At 41.9% G+C, this 21634-nt stretch overlaps 1 protein-coding gene across 3 annotated transcripts in view; it reads right to left on the bottom strand.

Moving 5' to 3' along the window:
• Positions 1 to 21634, bottom strand: part of TGFBR2 (transforming growth factor beta receptor 2) — a 63878-nt gene that overhangs the window by 4731 nt on the left and 37513 nt on the right. For all 3 annotated transcript variants that reach the window (XM_085226408.1, XM_085226407.1, XM_085226409.1), the window contains 3 exons: positions 14380 to 15179; positions 10109 to 10250; positions 1372 to 1499 (listed from right to left, as the gene is read on the bottom strand). In XM_085226408.1, coding sequence (XP_085082534.1) covers positions 1372 to 1499; positions 10109 to 10250; positions 14380 to 15179 — 1070 coding nt within the window. The remainder of the gene's footprint in view (positions 1 to 1371; positions 1500 to 10108; positions 10251 to 14379; positions 15180 to 21634) is intronic.

Genomic DNA, 21634 nt, shown 5'->3' with positions numbered 1-21634 from the left:
AACTTTTTTTTGCTCCCCAGTGACCTGGCTCAGGATTCTTTCCTGCTTTGTTAACTGGGCTCTTCTAAAGTCTCACATGTTCACTACTGGTTTGGACTTCCTTTTACTTTGTGGAAAACAAACAGCTGCAGTCAACTCCTGATGACTTCTACCTGTTCATACATAATTTGAAAAAAAATAAAAATAAAAATTGCTATCTTCTACTCTATACAGATGAGCATGAATGTAACCTCACCTTCCCAGTTCAACAGATTGGTTAGAAGACAGCTGTAGCTATAGATCCTAGAAAGGCCTTTCAGTCAAAGGCCTTTCAGTACTGGCAATATCGGTTATTCAGATGTCCCTCAAAACACAGCTCTCCTCTCCAGTGAGAGCATCCCTCCTCAATAACCCTGCTCATTACAGATGACAGGTCCAGGAATGGCGTGCACTCTGCCACAGTCATCAGGCAGCAGATGTGTTGCTCCCGGTTGGAGGAATGACTGATTACAGCCACTCACACGGCCTTTCCTAATTAAGGGTTAGACTATAATTTTAACATTTCAACTAGAATGAAAAAGAAAGGCTCCTTATGGAAATACCAACTGATATTGGATGCCTGGGCTTTTATAAATGTTTGTGATACTTTCCTTTTGTCTGTAAAGACCACTCAACATATTTCATTGATAAGTGGAATGACCAAGCTTCACTTCTCTGATATAGTTCTCATTTTATCTCTTCTGATAAAACTGCTCAGAGCAAAAGTTAAGGAATGCATGCCTTTGGCTCTTTTCCATTCAGCTTTAGCTACTGAGCAATTGGGCTGCACCTATCGCCTAGAAAGTGCCACTGTGATGTGTAAGAACAGAGAAAGCTGACAGAGTGCTTCCCAACATGCCAATGACAGTCACTACACTGTCCTGAATAAAAACAAACCAAATTGCTGACGATTCACTTCCTATTTTCTTAAACCTGTCAACAGCTGGGATGCCAGTATTACTTTTCTCTGTGATAAAGTGCTGAGATTTGTTTTCTCTGCTGATGGAACCCATGTGTAAAGCTGCTCTCTTTGACCTTTCAGAGCCTGCATGCAGTGTACTTTAAGGCCCTAATTATTCTGTGGCTGTCTGGATGACTGTGGGGTCTCAGGTTTCTATTATTTTTTGTTTTAATTTGGTCTCTTTCAAATTACACTGGTGGGCAGCAGAAATCCACAGGGATTTGGGAGCAGGCACGGTGCAGATCACTGTGGTGTCTGAACTATGGGCAGCACCAGCGTCACTACGTGACAGAGCAATGAGTGCAAAAAGAGAGGCCCCTCCTGCTGAGCAGCACACAGAGTTAACGCTCAGGCTTTGGGCAGCAGCTAGATTGGTTTTGTAGTGCTCTTACCTGATGGTTAAGCCAGGAGCTGGGGATCTCAGGTCGCCCTCTGTCTCTTAGGACATTGTCCTTCATGCTTTCCACGCAGGGATGTTCCCGCACTTTAGAGCCGAAGGGAGGCTCATACTCTTTCACTTCTGCCAAGAGAAGAAGCAAACACAAGGGTATTCAGCTGGGCTGCATGTGTGCCAAGTGTGAAGGGAGCTGGCTGTTCCCTGGAGGAGAAGGAGCCACTGATTAGCTGGACAGTACCACCGTTCTGCCTGACCAGCTTCAAACAAAGCAAAGCCAGTTGGCATTTTCAAATATGTTTCAAATGTGTTTCTCCCACACACCCCCTCCCTCCCTTTTTCCTTCCCAGCCAAGTAGACAATTTCCAATTAAACTCTTTAGCACATAATCATATTAGCAACAGTCAGAGCATCAGAGTAACATTTGTGAGCCGTACTGTCTCTGCTGAGGCAAAGCACACAAGGACTTTAAGGTGAATTTTGCTTGAGCCAAGTTTGCAAGAAATGGTTATGCTGGTCCTCCTTAAGTTCTCTGGAGTTTCCACACACTTACCAGGTGAAATATAAACTGAAATCTAGGTCATAGATATTAACGTGCCAGACTGCTAGGAGGAAACAGTTGCTTGAAAAAGACAAAGGTACAACAAGGAACAATGCTGGAAGCTTCCATACTGTCCTTGCTTATTACTGAGCCATTAGTACTCTGCTCTTATTTTAGACCTCTTCCCTAAAATAGGTCAGTTTCAACTGATGATGAAGGGGACACATTTTCCTGTAGGGGCAGCTGCCATTCTAGTTTTTCTGTTCATGTTGCATACTTTCTTTGCTTTTCTTTGAGGAGAGAAAGGAAGAAGCAGACATATGGGATCTTTGGAGAAAACTCAAGAAATCTCCAAGAGCGGAAATACTGCAGTAGATGCTGACACAATGTAGAAAATGCTGTGGTTTCTTTGGGAACAGATGGAGTATTTACACACAGGTCTAATGGCTTGCTAGTATTAGATAAAGATTTATGAAGTTGGCCTGTTCTGCTGCCTTTTATTTATTTCTAGGAATTAATTGAGGGCAAGAAAAACTGACGTGTAATCTACTAGGCAGGTTGAAGAATGTGAGTGTCTAGAAGACGTGTGAAGGGAGATGAACGAGATGAGAGACACAGTACTATTGTATAATGTTGCAATCAAAGTTCAAATACAGTGTCCAGTACTGTTCACTTCTCTCGAGGTGCATTTTATAGTAAATAGAACCTCTGAGAAGGGTGATAACGATGATTAAAGGCCCAGAAAGAAATGTCCTGCTAAGGGAAGAGCTGCTAACATTTGACTTTGTTTACTTTGGTACATGATACAATATCAAAGTAATTAATGATGAAGATAACATAGACCAGATCATTCTGATCGTCTTGTCTCATGATGAAAACAAAACTAAAAGGTGGACTTTTCCCCAGAATTTTAGAGACAGGCTGTAGATTTTATTGCTAGGTGATGGCCACAAGGTGAAGACTACACCAGGCTACAGAAAATGAGAGATAACTAAAAGAATAGCCCAAGACACAATAACGAACATTTTGGAAAGGATATTAAACTCCATGCATTAAAGTGTCCAGAGTTCAGCAATCCAACTGCAAACTACCGTGCATGCAGTATGGCAGATTACCCCACAGATGTCTCCCTCCTTTTTCTGTGAACCATTTGGTGCTGGTCACTCTCCATGCAATTTTGTGCTGACTAACTATAGTTCTGAAACACAAGTCCTATCTTCTCATAAGTAGAATACCTTCTTTAAGGCGCAAGGGCCAAAGTCTACTTTGCTTTCTTCGTATCAGTTTCACCCACATTAATCTCAGTTAGAGATGATTCAGCCAAAGTAAATTTACAAAATCTTAACTCTAAAAGTGAAATGGGAAGTTGTCATCTTGCTTGTCAGACCTGGAAGCACAGTAGAAGTACAACAATTGCAAAGCTGATACTTTTGCTTTCAAAGCTGATACTTTTGCTTTCAAAGCTAACCAAGATGGTAGAGATTGCTGAGGAAAACCAAACTGCATGATCTGGACACTGCCTACACATCTCCAGCAGGCATGGTTGCTTATGATAGTAGTCTTGGACACCCACTGTAGTCTCAGAGATCTCCCTGCAATATGCAGCACTAGCACAGAAGAGCACAGGTGAGATGAATACGGGAGACATGTGGAGCAGTGGGACCTGTATGGTATGATAATAACATGTTTTGAATGTTCTCAGGACTATGTTAGTTACTTCTAATATGAAAAGGCCATCTTGAGTGCGTATACACTTATTTTTCAATGACTCCCTGCAAGCCAGGCTCTAGTTTTGCCTACTGTGTTTGTCTCAAAGGAATGTGAGTGACAAATCAAGGGAAGATGTCCAGTGCTGTCTGTTCCCTCTCACCGAACTTAAACTGAAGGCCGTTGAGGTTTACAAGACTGTTCACTTTTTAGAATCATATAATCAAAGAATCATGGAATCACAGAATCATGGAATGGTTTAGGTTGGAAGGGACCTTTAAGATCATCCGGTTCCAACATCCGTACTATAAGCAGGTACACCCCTCTCTAGATCAGGCTGCTCAAAGCCCCATCCAGCCTGGCCTTGAACGCCTCCAGGAAAGGGGCATCCACAACCTCTCTGGGCAGCCTGTTTCTCACAGTAAAGAATTTTTCCTAATATCTAGTATAAATCTACTCTCTTCCAGTTTAAACTATTTTCCCTCCCTCAGTCGCTACATACCCTTATAAGAAGTCCCTCCCCAGCTTTCCTGTAGGCCCCCTTCAGGTACTGGCAGGCCACTGCAAGGTCCGCTGGAGCCTTCTCTTATCTAGACTGAAGAGGTCCAGCTCTCTCAGTCTGTCTCATAGAAGAGGTGCACCAGCCCTCTGCTCATCTTCTTGGCCATCCTCTGGATCCACTCCAACAGCTCCATGTCCTTCTTGTGCTGGGGGCCCCATAACTGGATGCTTCAGCTGGGGTCTCACAAGAGAACAGAGGGGCAGAATCACCTCCCTCGACCTGCTGGTCACACTTCTCTTGATGCAGCCCAGAATACAGTTGGCCTTCGGGGCTGCAAGCACACATTGCTGGCTCATGTTGAGTCTTCCATCAACTGACACTCCCAAATCCTTCTCCTCAGGGCTGCTCTCCAGCCATTCTCTCCCATATTTCTGCTTGAGATTGCCTCTACTTGGTGAAAGGGAAAGCCTTCCTGGGGAACTATAGGTTTCTAACACATTTACTCTGTTCAAGAAATTCCTTCTATGCTGCAATTTTTTTTTTCAGATTTGCATTTTTGTTAAGAAGGAGAAATTGAGGCCAGATACTAGTTCTCTGTAATGACTTCATAGTAACACAGTTGTGCTTTTCCTCACTCTGAAAAGCATGCAGCATTTTCTCGCTACTTATTATCTTGCTTCTCTCTCCTTCAAAAAGAAAAGCCAACTGAATCCTTCTGCAATAAATCATCCATATGCTGTGGAATCTCAGGTGTCAGACACATTTTGGAGTAATAGCTGAGGTTATTCATGGATCATGTTGGCATGCTACAGTAGATGTAATAGGTGTCAATTTGAGGCTTGTTGCTAGATACTTGTGCACAGCTATATACAGATGCTGAATCTATTTTTCATGACTTAAATGTTTCGTCTGATTGTTTTCAGACCAGTCAGACACTAAAAATGACAACTGGCTGAAGTACCATAAATATCTCAGGTATTCTGAACCACAGCACTTTTAGTATTCAATAATGGAAGAGTTTCTTCAACTTTAACCTCTCGCATTTAATCTTAATGGTTGTGAGCTACCTTGCACTAATAATCACTGTACCTCTGCTTCCCTTTGACACCAGCATGGCTATAACTCAGAAAGGCTGGGACTGGATTTTTAGCCCTGGAGACATTACTGAAAATCTATTTGTGCTTGATGAATGCTATAGAACATTTGGCAGTGGACTCCTGATGAAAGTATGCCTCTTGCATGTGATCTTATGCTCTAAGCTGTTTGCAGTGAGATTTTCTTCCTTTAAGTCAAAACTGCACTCCTGCAAACCCATCTACACTCCCCCATGTTAAATGTCTTGCTATGTTTTTAGTGGGACATCTCATGCTGGAAGATGAAGGCTTACTTGAAGAATTAAAGCAGGAGTGAGTAGGAAGAAGGCTAGCGAGAATCAGCTGTGGAGCACAATCCAGTGCAGTGATCTTATGTTTTGGAACTTCTGATCCTTTTGAAAAATCCCTTAATTTAGAGCATAGGAGGGAAGAGCCACAGAGGGGATAAATCAGCTGATGATGCAGTTACTGTGATAGCTTACATACACACACACACATCTGCATGTGCATGCAGATTGTGTCTTTCCTCATGCTAGAAGAATCTGGGTGGTGGGTCTACATAGCTGTTGCACAAAGGGACTACGCAGAGGCTCAAAGCCATTTCAAGTTCAAGTTTAAGGAGTTGTCAGATGCTTACCTCATATTTTCCCTAGGTTTCTCAGATCCACTCCTTCAGAATATGAACGCTAGCTGGAAAGTGTGAGGATGCCCTGGGATGAACAGTGCTGTTTTCCTTGCACAGACATGTTTTAAGTGATTCCACATCTGATGATCAAAGACACAGTCACCTTTCCAAAGGGCTAGGAGTGTACAAGCTCTGCCATAAGAGTATGATTACAAGCTGCTTAGTCATTGTATGCTAGATCCTGAGGTGGGAAAGTAGAGGAATACAGCATAAGAGTGCCCTGCAGGGTGATCTTACCTACTGCTATCTGGGCTTGCTGAAGGACAGCACTTAGTACTGTGGTGACACATAGAGAATTTCTGAGATCCAAGCTACTGTTCCACAACAGTGGTGACACTGCCCTTTGTGGGTGTACCAGATGTGGGATGCATGCCACCACATGCCACTGCAGTGCAAACATGCTCCACTGGGATTTCTCCTCACAAAGGAGAGACTTAAACCAGGCCCCTGCTGCAGAGGCCTCAGGCCTGATGCACAAGCACAGACCTAACACACAGGCACAGCCCCACTGCACAGGCTATCAAAATGTTCCCTGCTGCCAGAAACTGTCACCTCTGTACACTCAACGTGATGAATGCTGAGCGTTCCCTGAAGCACAAGATGCACAAATGCTTAGCTGCCAAATTGCACCTCTTGGCTGACTCTTTCCAAGCAAGCATAAGATTAACCAGCTCTTTTATTCACATTAAACAGAGCTCTGGTAAAACAAGGCTGCTATTTCAGACACAGCTCTGCTGCTACACCAAAGCCAGCCACCCCTTCAGGCACTGCAACACCGTATGAGCAGCGTAGCCATTTTCTGAGGAGTTTCTCTCCTTCCTCACCAGTCCTGTGCATCCTGAGGCTTTGTTCCTCTCCTTCTCCCTTGCTGCCCCCAGCAGTCCCCTGCCTGCAGCAGCTCCGATACGAAGCAGATGGTTTCCTTTTCTTTCTAGGAGGCTGTCGGAGAAATTACACTTGCCTCAGTTGCTGAAGCTGTGTCGCTCTGAAAGCAAGTGGTTGAGATGAAAATTGTATTTCTCGCAACGTGCAGCATCTGGTGCACAGCTGTTGCACTGAATGAAATACCAAGTTAACGGCAGTGTGGAGCAGCTGAAGTTCTCCCCAAAGTAGTATTGCTGAGTTTCTAAATATGCCTCTTAAATTATACTCCGGTGAAACACCAGTCAAACTCGATATTTGCCTCCGTCTCCCTCTCCCTGTGCCCCATTTCTGCTTCTCCATATTTAGCACAACAAAGTAACAATGAACAGCATGGCCTTTCTCAAAAGCTGATCCCCACCTGCATATTTATTATGGCAGCTTCACAGTACAGATTATGCTGCTGGGTATTTTTGTTTAAATGTCTGCTGACTGAAAAGGCCTGGCATTCTGCTGAGACTACGCTCGACAAAGCTGCTGCAGTGAAAGGACCTGCCTCCATCACCTCCCACACTCACCAAACACCTCCACACCAACAGACAAATCCTGAGAGCACCCTTTGTAGAAGAAATAACTCACCCTACCTTTAGCATGGCAATTAACCCCTCCTTTCCCATGCTTTCCTCCCGCAGCATCAGGCTGCTCTCTGAACTTCCCTGGTCCTTCTCTAGTGTGAGAGAGCCCACACTGCAGAGAGGCCTGCACTGGGGAGACAGCACTTACATCTTTTTAGGTTCCTTTGGAAAGGCTGCAATTAGGTCAGTCTGCCCTGGCTTACATGCAAAGTCATTTCTCTCAGCACCTACCAGGTCAGGAAATGGAGGGGTTTGCATGAGCGGAGGCAGCTCCTCTGAAGGGTGCAGGGAGGGAAGGGAGCCTCACTGGTGACAGATGGGAAGAGAAAGCAGAGAGGGAGCTGCAGTCATGAATCACTGTATGGGTACTTCACCAGCTGGTTGCAAAGAGAGTCAGACTGCACGAACCAAGAGAAGATGAAAGAAGGGAATGAGAGAAACCGTGCAATGCTGCTGTAGCTCAGTACCATCGACAAGATAAGGGAGCTGCATCCTAGGAGTTATATTTAGCTGCTCTGGTTGAAGACACTAAGCCCAAGTCCTACCCACTACAGATCTGCCCAAACTTCTGTGGTTTCAGTGGGGAGTTCAACCACCTGGAAAGATGACTGAAGCATGGAAACAAAATTTAAGAAATGTGTTTCTGGAGTTGAGGATGACTGAGAGGGGGAATGAATAGGGAAAATTGGAGGTGGGGCTAAGCTCCAGCATGAAAGCAAAGGGGATGCTTGGCCAGAGAAACATCTCCTTTTCCTAAAATTATTTTAGCTCTTCTTCTCAAGGTTATAACGGGTCAGCCTCTTCTGTCTAAACACACTGGTGATTTCCCTTCCTTATGAAACTCTCTTTATATCCTCTTTTAGGCAGTTGCCATCTGAGAACAGCAGCAACAAGGTTTGTTCTTGCCACAAACTCCATTTCATTGTACTCAGCAAATATGAACAGCAACAGACTCAGGCACCAGTGAAGATAAAAGAGTCCACAGTGAACAGCTCATATTTATATTAATAAGGTGAGTTCCTAAATGCAAGAAACAGAGAGAGCTCAAGACAGAGCAGAGATCCTTTTTCTCAGGTTTTAAATCTTCTCAGCTGCACTTACAAAGTGCTAATGAAAGGCTGAGGTTTTGCCAATGCATTTAGAAACATACATAACCACTGTTAAATGTGGATAGGTTTGCCATGGAATATGCTAGATTTCAAAAACGTTCAGTTTTTGGAGCACCACATGTTTTTTTCCTGAAACATTTGACCAAAAAAAAAAGGTTTCACGCATTTCTGCTAGCACTAGCTATTTGCACACCCTGCTTTCCCGGCAGGGTGCAAACAGGGGCAAAACTGTTTGCCCACAGTGCAGCCCACCCACAAAGACCAAATGCTGGTCAGACTGAGCAAGAGACTGAGATGCAGGCATTTCTACCTCCTTCACACAAACATCATGATGCCAAACTGCTTCTGTGCAGAGTGGCCTCAGAGACCTCCATGGATAGACAGCCTTGTGGTATCCCATGGATGTTAGCAGAGAAACAAGGAGCAGCTATATTCATCTTCCAACAGGACATTGGTTTCTCTCCTGTACACTACGTTCCCCATACTGTAGTGCTCTACAGACTGTCCTGTCTCTGTTGCAGCCCTTTAAGACTCAACTGTGGCAAGTCCAATGAAAAGAGAACATATGTGGTTCTGAGAGAGAGGTAATAAAAATAGTCACATATCTACTGTAATATCCATGTTAGTGTTATATGCAACAGCCCTGTTTCTCAGACTGCCTGGACTTTTGTTAAAATGATTGCTAGACAATACAAACAGACTGAAAAAAATTATATGTAACAGTCTCATTTTATTTCCTAAAGTTAAGGTGAAAATCTTCAAATATGGCAATATGTAATGCAGAATCTCAACAGCAACTTTTCAGATTTCTAGCACATACTAGCATAGCAAACTGGGAATTTTGGGTCAGCTTTAGGCAAAGTAGAAACGGAGATTTTGTTTCAGTGAACAAAGTCTGAATATGAACAAGCACAGTAGCTCTTCTTGGAGCTATTTTGACACTCAGTTACACTTATTTTTGTTACTGCACTTTATACAATGAACATCCCTTGGTTTCTCATATGGATGATCTCTTGCAACATCCCAAAAAACGATGAGTGGCAGTTATGGATTTCACAAAAGCAGAAAAATTTTTGAACCCCCTATGATGGCTCTTACTGAAATGATAATTAGTAAATATGACCCTCATTAGGTTTCAGAGTTAACATTCCGTGAAGGCAAATGGGGGACAGTTATCACTTCTTGGTTTAATATTTCACGAATCATTTAGGTTAGAAAAGACCTCTAAGATCATCAGGTCCAAGTGTTTCAAATATTCTTATGTTAACAATTATTTTGGGAGAGGACAGGCAGACTGAGTCAATCCACAGCTACTCAAGATGCTGAAGTTTAAAAAAAAACAGGCATTAATAACCTTCAGAAATGGCTTACCTAGCAGCAAATTTACCTTTACAGCAACGGGGGAGCAATTTCCTCATGCTTTCAGGAGCTTGCCCTTGAAGCCTGCTCATACACACTTACGCATCTTATATTACTGACGGCCTGTTAGCTTACAGCAGCCAGGCACACTAGAACAACAAAGAATTGTCTACACACAGACAACCACAAGAGCACTTCTACCCAAACATACTTTTAGAGATAAGAAAACCGATGGTGCTTACCTCCAACACCATTACAGCGAGATGTCATTTCCCAAAGGACCAAAGCCATGGAGTACACATCTGTTTGTTTAAAGGACTCCATGTTCTCAAGGTTCATCCTGGACTCCAGGACCTCAGGGGCCATGTACCTTGCTGTGCCAACCTGCAGGAGAGCAAATATGGGAGAGCTCATGAGCTGCAATTGTAATTCATACTTTGGATTCTGCTGTGATTTGACTTCAGCTTTCATAGAAACGGTGCCATTTGACACGTATCCAAAAATGCAAGCCATACTTGGCACAGATTATGCTTTCTGCTGCCAAAAGAATCTGGCATTGTCTTGACTACCAACTTTACTTGCACCTCCCTTGGTAAAGAAAAAATGATAAAAGCAAAGAAACAAACAAACAAGAAGAACGGCGGCCTTTTGTAGTTCCTTAAACAAATGTTTTTAATGCTGACAAACTTTCTCACTCCTTGGCTGTTCACTGAGATAAACTCTGTCCTCTGGGCCTGGAGCAATTCCCACTGACCAAGTGATTTTCAGACGAGCAAGAAACTCACTGTATTCTTTTGCACTGCATATTATAGAGAGAACTGTTTCTTTTCAAAGTCGTCTTAAAATGAGAGAGGTAAATATAGGCGTGGTACAAGAAAGCTGATGAAGAAGAACTGAATGCATAAGCACGCATTTAAAGTGAAACCAAAAACTGGCCCCTTTTTGTTTGAAAAGTCATTCCCATAAAGTTTATGCATATTCAATAATTTTCAGCAGTGATTTTAGCAGCTTTGCTGCAGTCTAGATTATGACCTTACATTACTGATGGCAAAATTTAAGTGTTCTTATCATATGAATAGATGTAAGGAATAATTACTGGATCTCTGAGCAGTTGATTTCAAAAAATAAACGCATAAAAAAATTGCTCTCCTCTCCTCACCTGGAAAAAGTCCAAAAATAGTAAGATCAGGCAAGGACAGCTTCAGATAGGAGACTGCTTAATCACAAAAAAAAAAAGAAAAAGCAGAAGTGGGTGATGCAGTAGGATTTGTGGTTAAAAAGGGCTATTTGTAGAGCGCACTACAGCCATCAGTCCAGAGCTTGGTGGCAAGCAGGACTACAAAAGAACATTTCATTTATTGGGTCTGCAACAGAAGGCAGCTACATAGTAAATGCACAGTCTCCTACAACATGTGTTTGGCATGCTTCTGGAAACACATCTTATCATCCCGTACAAATGGGAAACAGTGCCACAAAAAGTGTAATGCTCCCTAAGAAAACAACAGTACAGACCAGGACATTGCTTTGTCATAGGACTGTGCAACATCAGAGAATTTATTTGTTAAAGATATACAAATGGTTGCAGTACCAAGGCATTTATTTAGAGAATAGCAAAAAAAAAGTGTGTGAAATCAGTCCAAAAGTTAAATTCTCTGTTGTATGGAATCTGTGAAAATTAAGGCCAAATATGAGCAACACCAACACATTAGAGGTTCTTGGGATAACCATGTCCCAGCAGCACTGAGTTCATCAGCACTTTCCTGCCCTATTGAACATGAACACACGGCAACCCTGCAGCAGAGGCTGCTCCTAGCGCCATCCCTTCCCAAACATACAGCTTCTCTCCAAAGCAGATTCCATCAAAGTATTAGAAAAGATTCTGGCATACTATGCCCCAAAATTCCCCAGCCCCATATCCTGCTGTTTTTTTTTCATTCAGAGTTCATGAATGTTAATGTTCATGTTACAGATAATCAACATTGTCACAAAAGCAGTTCTAGTTTTGCAACATTTCACGCTCTCCTTGCAGCAGTTAAAATGATTCTGCAGCTTTGCTGCACAACTGAGGCGCTGTTCCACTCTGCCTCTGTCCTTCTATCTGAATTTAGATTATGAGGTCTTTGGGTCAAAGATTCTTTCCCTACACCTTGCAAAACTTGAGTTTTGGGTCCAAATATATTTCAGACACTTTCTCATTGCAAAGACCAGTCTGTTTTCTGTTCTTCTCTTCCAAAACTTCCAGTGAGGGAACATTTTTCTTCCTGCAGTACTTTTCATAAAGTTTGTGACTTTTGGAACTTTTATACTGAAAACCTTACATTTCTTTCAAGTCGTTTGAGATGTTTTGTGCCTTGAGGTGTGTCACTCAGAGGGGCAGAGGCTATCCCTCTCTGTGTGATTAGGAAGACCATCTGTTATAAGGCTGCCGATGCTGCCAAGATGAGGAACATCTGGCCTTGCTGGCAAATAGCAGTCCTCTGAACACAACAGGACATGGGTCCAGATTTACATATTCAGATTAAGTAATGTCTGCAAATGTTAGCCATTGTGGACGGCCAAACAGCTAAACTGAAACAACCACAAAGTCTGGGGAAAAGATAGTTTCCAGTCAATCATAAAGAACACTGGTATTGTACAGACAATAATGGCAACATCTGCATCATGCAAAAGGTAGTTGTGCGGATGGGAAAGAAGATAGCTTTGTACTACAAACAACTTGCCTTGAATATTGCAGTCCAAGACTGATCAGAAAAACTGTAAAATACTCAGGCTTTTCTATTCATTTCACAGGAAACCAGAAGCTTCCTTGAATTCAAACATGTGTCAGCTCCATTATATACCTTCAAAAACTAGACCTCCTGATGGGAAGTTTTGTTAAAGTGTAAAAATCAGAAATGATGGCAAATTCTTGTGCAAAATCTCCTTGGCAAAAGCTACGAGCAGTACTGAAGTTGCCATGTTGGCACCTTTGAGTGGGTAGTGCTTGTATGCACAGAAGAAATGAGGCTGAGGTTTACATGGAGTCACTTCACATCATCTTACACTTTGCTATGGAGAAGAATAACGTTAATTTGGTCATCCCAAAACTGATTCAGTGAAGCTAAACAAAGTAAAACACTGAGTCTCGCCATGAGTGCCCAAGGGCATCAATTCTAAAGTAGCAACATGTTCTAGGCAGTACTTCGTTGTCAGTGTTGATGTGGAGTGTGGGAGCGGCAGTATTAATGCTATCTTCCTACTTCCAACTGTCTGTGAGCAATGCCAGAGAAATCGGACTGAAATATGGGTTGGCTTTAAGCAAAGTCTCCGTGGGGTTAAATTTCACAGCCTATGACATACACTGCCAAACACTCTGCTTTTGCTGTACTCCAACCAGTCTTGTAACTGTCAATATGGTACGACTTCACTGGACTCCAAAAAGGTTTGGCACGCTGAAGAGAAATGATATGTGACCGTGAGTGGTGTTTGTGTAATTTTAAATATGCTTTCCTTGGTTATCATTCACTCCTGACTCTTGTTAAGAAACCTTATCAAAATGAGATCAGGGCAGTTCCCTCATACTAATGAGACTTCAAAGATCTTAAGACAAAGATCTTAATTTGATAAACAACAGCAAAGTTCTCACGAACTCAACAAACACTACTGCCTGATGACTTGTCCCTGAAATGTCCCTAAATCAAAATACTAGTTCTACTGAGTAGAAGTCAGTATAAACAAGCATGGTTTCGATACTTATATATAATTAATCATATGTGGTACGTAACTAGGAACATAACTTAAGAAAAGATCTCAACTTCCACTACTGGAGTTTTCATCAGAAGAGAAAATATTTAGAGATATATGAAAAACTTCGAAGCATTCACAAATATCCTCATGGCACGCCTGTGAAATAGATGAGCATTATCCACACTACTTAGTTCAAAAAGCAACAACAGGGCAGTTGCTCTCATGTGACATTACTGCATTTGCTTGCATGTGGAGAAAGTCCCATAATCTTAAACAGGTTTATTTTTGGCCTTTTAATGCGATTATTTATCTCTCCGTTGTCTGCTTACACGCGCTGAGGACAGAGAGGACTGCCTTCACATATGCTGGGGTATACTGACACAGTAGTTCTACTCACACAAACCTAGTGCTAACAGGCCTGAAAACCGTGGCTTAACCTCAAAATATGAAGCACGCCCTTATCCTGTGTGTACATTGCAGCAGTGTGACAAATAGTAGCTGACAAGCTTTTACATGTTTTGCTGTAAGGGCACAGAAAGGAAGATGGTGTCATATAAGTAGGCTGCTCTTCGATTGGAACAAAATCTTCAATTCCCTCATTGCTTCAGTGTGAGGTTTAAAGCTTATTTGTTTATTGAAAAGAACAAAAATGAGCCCTTTATTTTTGATGATTTTAAGCAAATATGACAGCGCAGGTTTGGGGTTTTTTTTTCCCCTCTTTTCTCCCCAGGAACTGACAGATGAACTGGTACAACATACAACACATCTCCTGAAACTTTTAACGTACCTGACCGCTGTTGGCCAAGTCATCCACAGAGAGAGAAGGGTCCAGCCTGAGGGATAACCCAAAGTCACAGAGACAGCAAGTTAAATCATTTTTCACCAGGATGTTGGAACTCTTTAGGTCTCTGTGCACAATAGGGGTTTTAGGGCGACCACAGGGTGTGTGATCACTGTGCAGATGGGCAATCCCTCGGGCCAAGGATCCTCCCAGTTTCCAGAGGTCTTCCCAGCTGATAATGTGCCGTGTGAGGTATTCCTGCAAGTTTCCCCTAGCATGGAAGGCAGTGATCAACCAATACTGTTTACCAAGATCTGTCTTACGTTCCTCTGCAGTCAAGAATTGGAGGATGTTCTCATGCTTAAGGTTTACATCCGAAAAAATGTCTTTCTCGGTTTTCCAGGAGGCATATTCTTCATAGGGGAAGATCTTTACTGCCACAGTTTCATACTGCTCAGATGTGTTTTGCTTCAATTTCGCTTTATACACTTCAGCAAATCTTCCTTTGCCAACAACAATGTCCAGCTCAATGGGCAGCAATTCTGTGTTGTGGTTGATGTTGTTGGCACAGGTAGAGCTGATGTCTGAGTGATCATCATCCAACATAATGGCACAAACATCACTGCAGTCTTTATGTTTCCTGGGCTTAACATTCTTCTCCCAGGCCTTGTTGAGCTTCCTCTTCTTATGAGTGCGGTAGGCATAAAAGATAACAATCACAGCAACAGAAATCACCAACAAGGGGACAAGACTTATGATTGTGACTTTGGAAATTTCATCTTTCTCCTCTGGCTTATGGGGATCATCTGAAAAGAACAGAAGGAAGGAATACATTAAATGAGCATCGCTTTATGTGTACAAGAAGTTGTGAGTAACCTATAACATTTTTCCAGTGTGCCATACACGATTTCCTCCATTAATACAAAGTAAAAAACTGCTCACTACTTCCTTATCTCAGAATGTTGTTTTGTACATAGGCCTTCACTTACCAGAACTTCCCTGTTTGATTATTTTACAGGGAGCCAGACCAGAATTAGCAAGAAGCTAATGTAATTTAATAGGTTTGTTTTTCTCTCAAGCTCTCAATACATTATGGACAAAATCTCTTTCCTGAAGACAATAGCCAAAGTCTCCTGTGTTTACTTCAGCGATATATTCTTGACAGATCTGCCCCTTTAACCAGTAATTAAACCAAAACATTAATCTTTCTATGAAAAAAAACTGGATGGATAAGGAAATAGACAATGTAGCATATGAATACTGAATTGTCCAATTACCATTTCAGACCCGATGTATCTCAGTAAGATCCATATAAAGACATCAGGAAGCCTGTCTGTACACAAATACTGCCTGCTAATATTCAAGCACAAAATATATGCCTGCATATAAATCTGAAAAACAGAACTCATTCTCTTACTTTGATATATGAGAAAGAGTACTGCTACAACAGATTCCAACACCTGCACTCGCACAGCTGTTTGAATCCTGCAGGCACAATTAGGCATGTATGGTATATCTGAGAACTGTCACTCGCCACGCACTTTTTGCATGGATTTATGTAACTGAAAACATCCTGTGTGTGTCACTTGCTGGCTGTACACCAGCTACTCTGTTGAAAAACAGTAGATTGCTCATTCCAAACACCTTAGCTGATGCAGCCTATATGTGAACATATTCTCAGGTGAAACACACATGGATAGTGAATAGAAGGACAACAGGGACACATTTTTGAATAGAAATACATCCTGGGAACAGTAAGGAACATATTCTAGTGGTGAGAGATGCCCTTACAACCCTAGAAGCAATCCTTCAAGTTCAAACGTACTGCATTATCATTCTGCAGTGGATGGGATTGATTGGAAGAAGCCCGGAGAATCTAGCATGAAAGGACTAAAAGAACTGATGCTGCAACCAAAATTAAGCAAGCGCTGGCAGCACAATATTGGCAGATGCTTATGACATTGTCACTGGCTCAGGTTCTCCGTATAGAGCCAAATAAGTCAGTAAGAAAAGTCTAACAAGATCTGAAGGGAAATTGTCACTAACCACATTAGTCTCAAGTCTTTCTCAACATGAAGGTGAGCAGTGCTGAGAAGGATGGGGATAAAGAGTTTACAATTAGAATAGGTGATACCTCTGATCCTTCAGTTTCATTTATAATCCCTTTTACATTGGAAACACAGCTGGCAAGCAGCAGGAGCCTTCAGCTATTCAAAGGCAGGTGACAGGACATCTGAAGAGTATGTTCTTTTTTTGGAAGGAGGTCCGAATCCCAAACCAGGATGTGCTTCCTCTGTTTGAAAGGTTCATCAATCAGCGGTAGAGTAAGTAATTCAATCCTAGTATCTCTCACAGGATTTCAAGAAAGAGAAGCACCAACATTTCTAGCACCAACATTCCCAGCTAGCACAGGTTAATGGCATTAATTAGCAGCACTATGCTTCACCTACATAGACATGAATTTATTTCATTCATGCAAATCAACTTCTTAAGTCTAATCCTTCTTCCACACCAATGCAAACCGCAAATCCTTATTCTCAAGCAATTTCCTCCGGTAACAGAACATTAGTACCAAGTCTATACTCATACAATAATCACAGATTACTTGCAGCACTTTTGTCTCTCAATGTTTTTTTTAATGGCCTTTACTGGAGGAGTATATTTAGAAAGTCCAATGTCACTGTCGGTAAACAGAAGATTTACATTGCTTATTCTCACACGAGTTCTTCACTCTCAGGAAATCTACTTTTAAAAGCACTAGGGAAACTCTGGACTCTGGAAGAGGATTGACAGTTGTCCTCTGCTTCCAAGTTCTGGCTGCAAGAAAGCCAGAATTCTAGAAATCAAATAAAGCACTTCTGATGAACATTTAGAGCTCTGCTTTAGTGTGTATTGTTGTTTTTCTCTCCCCTTGCCTACAGAAAAGAATGCTTGAAGTTTGGATTCTGCCCTTGAAACTATGTTGTATGTCATCTGCAACCTATATCATGTGTCCTACTTTTTAACAAAGATAAACATGCCTTTTAAATCACTTTAAAGCCTTCTACTTTGCCAAAGAGTTGCAGTAAGTAGCTCAGATATCTGAATTACAGATATCTTTCTAAATAAGGGAGGAAAAAAAAAAAAAGATGTATTAGACACCAGGAAGACTGAGGTAGTTGGGTACATGTGCAGGTCAAACTGAGAATCAATTCACGCAGGTCTCCATTCCTTTACTGTTATGGGTAAACTGAGGGTCTCTGGCTATTCCCACAATGTCTGAGAGTGCAGGCCTACAGCTGAGAAGTCTCTACCAGTCTTCAGAGACTCTTCAGCTCTTCCTCTTTTTGCATAAGGGAAAGCTCTGCTAGTGGTGCAGGGGAATTTCTGGGTAGAATATAGAAACTGTTGATGTTGCAAATGTCTCTTCAAAAAGAATGAAAAAAAATAATCAAAGCAGAAGCTGAGCACTTCCCCTGGGCACAGTATCATCCTGCATCACTGCTGCAAAGTGACACATCCATTTTGGCAGCATCCTGTGGAGGAAGTAGGGAGGCAGGGGGTAAAAAACACATGGCTACATATCTTGCATCTAGGGAGCGAGAAGGGCGTTATGCTCATTCTCTAGTGTCTTAAAAGCTGAAAAGTACCACTCAAGGTTTGGGAAGAGCAAGAATGAGCACCAGAGACAGCTGGGTGTCAGGACTGGCCATGCATAACCTGGACTTAAAAGGAGAGAACAGAGCTTCCCACCAGCAGGATTAAAGGTGACAGCAACAGTGAATAGTTGGTGGTGTTGAGGGTCAGCCCAAGCAAAGCACTTCAGGAACCTCCTCTGATTTTGACTTCTGATATGAGCAAAACAAAACCAGCCCCTCCAGCACAAGCCAAATTTGGGGTACTTCTGAGTTGAATTTGCATACCAAGTCAGGGCAGGATCAAAATGAAGAGTGTATCTGCATGTTTGCATAACGGCTAGCCAACATTTTCTGGCTTGACTGCAGGAATCTAAGAATAAACATGTTCATTGCTTATAAATAAATACCTATGACTCAAACCCCGTAATTTCAAAAATGTGAGTGCAGCTCCCTCTTTCTGGGCACTGTTCTGAGCAAAACCTGTCTGAACAAACAGGCAAGGAAATGGTTAAATAAAACAGCATTTCAGATTTTGCCAACATGCTCCTAAATAACTTTCCCCACCCAGAACTATCATTCAGGCAGATCAGTTCTTTCTCAAGCTTCAAAAGAACCTATTAATATAGCATAACAATAGAGAAGTCTAGCTAAAAGAAAGCTTCCTGTATGCGGTTTAAATTGAGCACAAGCCATCTGCACAACCCTTAGCACTACCTAAACCTTTAGGGAATAGGAGTCAGGTGCCAAGGAGAATGGAAACTGCATTCAGTCACAAGTCTTCAAGGCACAACACTGGTTGCCTGTAAATTCTGTAGGTTTGACTTGATGCCTACAATTGACTTCAGTGTCACTGAACTTTGGAAATAAGAAATAAAACGTCAATAGAACTGAGACCCATGCTCTAATGCACAGGGCAGCACAAGCACACAGTTGTTACTGAAAGAACTACTTCAAAGCCGTTGCTGCTTGTGTTGTTTCCAAAGTTGCTGCCTATTCATCCACTAGTCAATGCCACACAGCAGGGTAAAAATATATTCCATACCAGCAGCACTGAGGCTAGAGATATCGATACTGATGGATTGCAAGATTGTCTAGTGCTTTTAAAACCTTCAGAAACACAGCCACAAAATCTGGACCTAGAGGTGGCCTGTGATCCAGTTATTTTGCAAGCTCCTGAGACACAAAGCAGCCCTTTGAGTTGACTGAAGGACAACTGCGTTTTGCAGCAACTCTGAGGTTTCAGAGTTTGGTTTCAATTCCACGCTGGAATGAAAACTAACACTTTTTGAATGTTTTGTATAAACAGAATTCTGTTCAAATGCTGCAATTTGGCAAGAGATGCGAGTGTTGAATCCCCATCAGTAAGGGGACCAGTCTGGGTTAGGGAGCTCCAAGTTCAAGTTCTGCTCTATTTGATTCAGAGAGGAACTTTCCATCTCTGATAATTCTGAATCAGGCAAAATGTGAGTTTGAATTTTATGCGCTTATTGACTGCTGAGCAAAACTCTGGGCAATAAAATAAGAAGAAAAAAAAGTCTGCCCATCTCTTTAGTGCCATTTCCTGGATGAAAACTAATTCCATAAAACATTTTATTTTCAGTGAAACGAAGTTTCAGAGACTCTGAGCAGCTGCTTGTGGTAACTTATTTTACAGAGAAATCCTCAAGTAATAATAAAATTCAATAGTTTATCGTCTCATGTTTCCTCCTGATTCAGGTCTTCTTAGAATTAAAACGGCTCAGAAATCTTCAGCAAAGCATTTTAAGTTGGGAAATGCTGGTTATCAAAACAGAAAATCAATTACACAAGACATTCCTGTACTTTTCTCTGAAACTCATGTCTTGTGAATGAAAGTGGTCTGAAAGCTATCTAACTTCTGTATTTAGAAACTTCTGCTAATTTTATGAGCACTGTTTTTGAGCTTTGTGTAGTGGGGAGATGGGGTGTTGCCTTTTTTCTTTTTTTTTTAATTGGGAAAGGAGTGCTTTTTCCTCAGTGGAAAGTGGTTAATTCCAACACAAAATATACAGAAATCAAAATCAAATGCTGCACTTCAAAATAACCTGCTTTTTTTTTTTTTTTTTTTTTTTTTTTTTTAAATCCTGACAGTTTCCTGGAAACACTTTAATTTTCCATCCCTGCTGGAAATGAAGAAAATTTTTAAAACTTCAGAATATGTGGGGCAGGAAATCAGTTCCACCCCTCCCTCTCTGTGCTGAGCCACCTGATGGCAGAAGATGTAGATTACTAGATTTGAAAACCAAAGCAGATTCTATATTGCTATCCAGAGTAAAATAAACCTTGGCATTTCTTGTAAACTTTCCTGAAAGTTAAATTCCTAAAGCCAGTACCTGAATTTTTTTGTTTGTTTTGCTTTTTTTTTTTTTTTAATAGATAATTCAAACCTGTAAAGGCCAGTAGATTGCATTTGAGATGTCTGTTTTCATATTTAGTTTAAAAAAGATATTTAAAGATGTCAGGGCATCTGTATGCCCAGTGTCAGGATCTGCTGAAGCAGCCTTGTGGAGAAGTATGAGCACTGGTAGTTGGCAGGCATATTTGTCCTTCTGCACAGGCTCAGCAAGAGTGGAAGCAACAAGGTACAGCCATCTCTAGAGTTTGCTTCTACAGCTAAGCTTCTAAAGCACTGGCATCATCATAGTTCAAAATCTAGGGGCTGAGGATGTTTGCTCAAAGGTGTGGGAACTCATTCCCTTTACCCTTGCCAGTCTGAATGTCAATGCAGCAGTCAACATCTGGCTGGTGAACAGGGCCCAGCCCTCAGAGCACATTATAGAATCACAGAATTATTAAAATTGGAAAAGACTCTAGGATCATATTAGTAGCCCAACCACCAACTCACCTTCAGCATGCCCACTGACCACATCCCTCAGGGCCACATCCACGGTGGGATGGTGGGTATGGTGAATCCACTACCTCTCTTGGCAGCCTTTTCCAAACATCTCACCACTCTTTCTGAAAAGAATTTTTTCTTAATATCCAACCTGAACCTCCCCAGCACAGCTTGAGGCCATTACCCAGTGCCACCACATCATCTTCTGAGAGGTCAGTATGGCAATGGTATGAACAATTTGGAAGAGCTGTGTGACAGGCAGTACTGCTCTCCTCTGGGGACCAGAAGCTTTGCCCTCAGCACTGACAACCCACGATCAGGACTCAGACCTCTCTGTTATGGCCAAGGAATACATCCAGTTAGATGACCTACTTATATGCTGGAAGAGTCATGCACATGCATCTAACAGCTGCATCTTAATTACGTCACAGGGGTGGGAGGCAGGCAGCTTAGGTTACTTCTGGATGGCCAGATTGAGTGCAAAGGTTGGGCGGTGGTGATGAAATGGATATTTCAGCTATCGTAAGGAGAACTTAATTTTTCAACTGACTACGAAGTATACTATTCAGCACTCAGGAAAGTTTGAGAAACTTTTAAGTTCTAACACAGAACAAATAGTTTGCTGCTGCTTAATTCTCTCAATGCTGTCTAAAAAAAAAAAGTATAATTCCTTGGTTTGCTGACACAGCACCCACTCCTGGATGCATTCTCTTATCTCTCCTGTTCTAACAGGTCACTTGACTGTGCATACATGACATCTGTCATGCAGTTTGACTTCTGTAGCTAAGTT

The sequence above is a fragment of the Meleagris gallopavo genome, chromosome 6, assembly GCF_905368555.1.
Source record: "Meleagris gallopavo chromosome 6, MGAL_WU_HG_1.1, whole genome shotgun sequence".
NCBI classification, from domain to species: Eukaryota; Metazoa; Chordata; class Aves; order Galliformes; family Phasianidae; genus Meleagris; species Meleagris gallopavo.
This window is presented reverse-complemented; position numbering and strand designations above follow the sequence as displayed.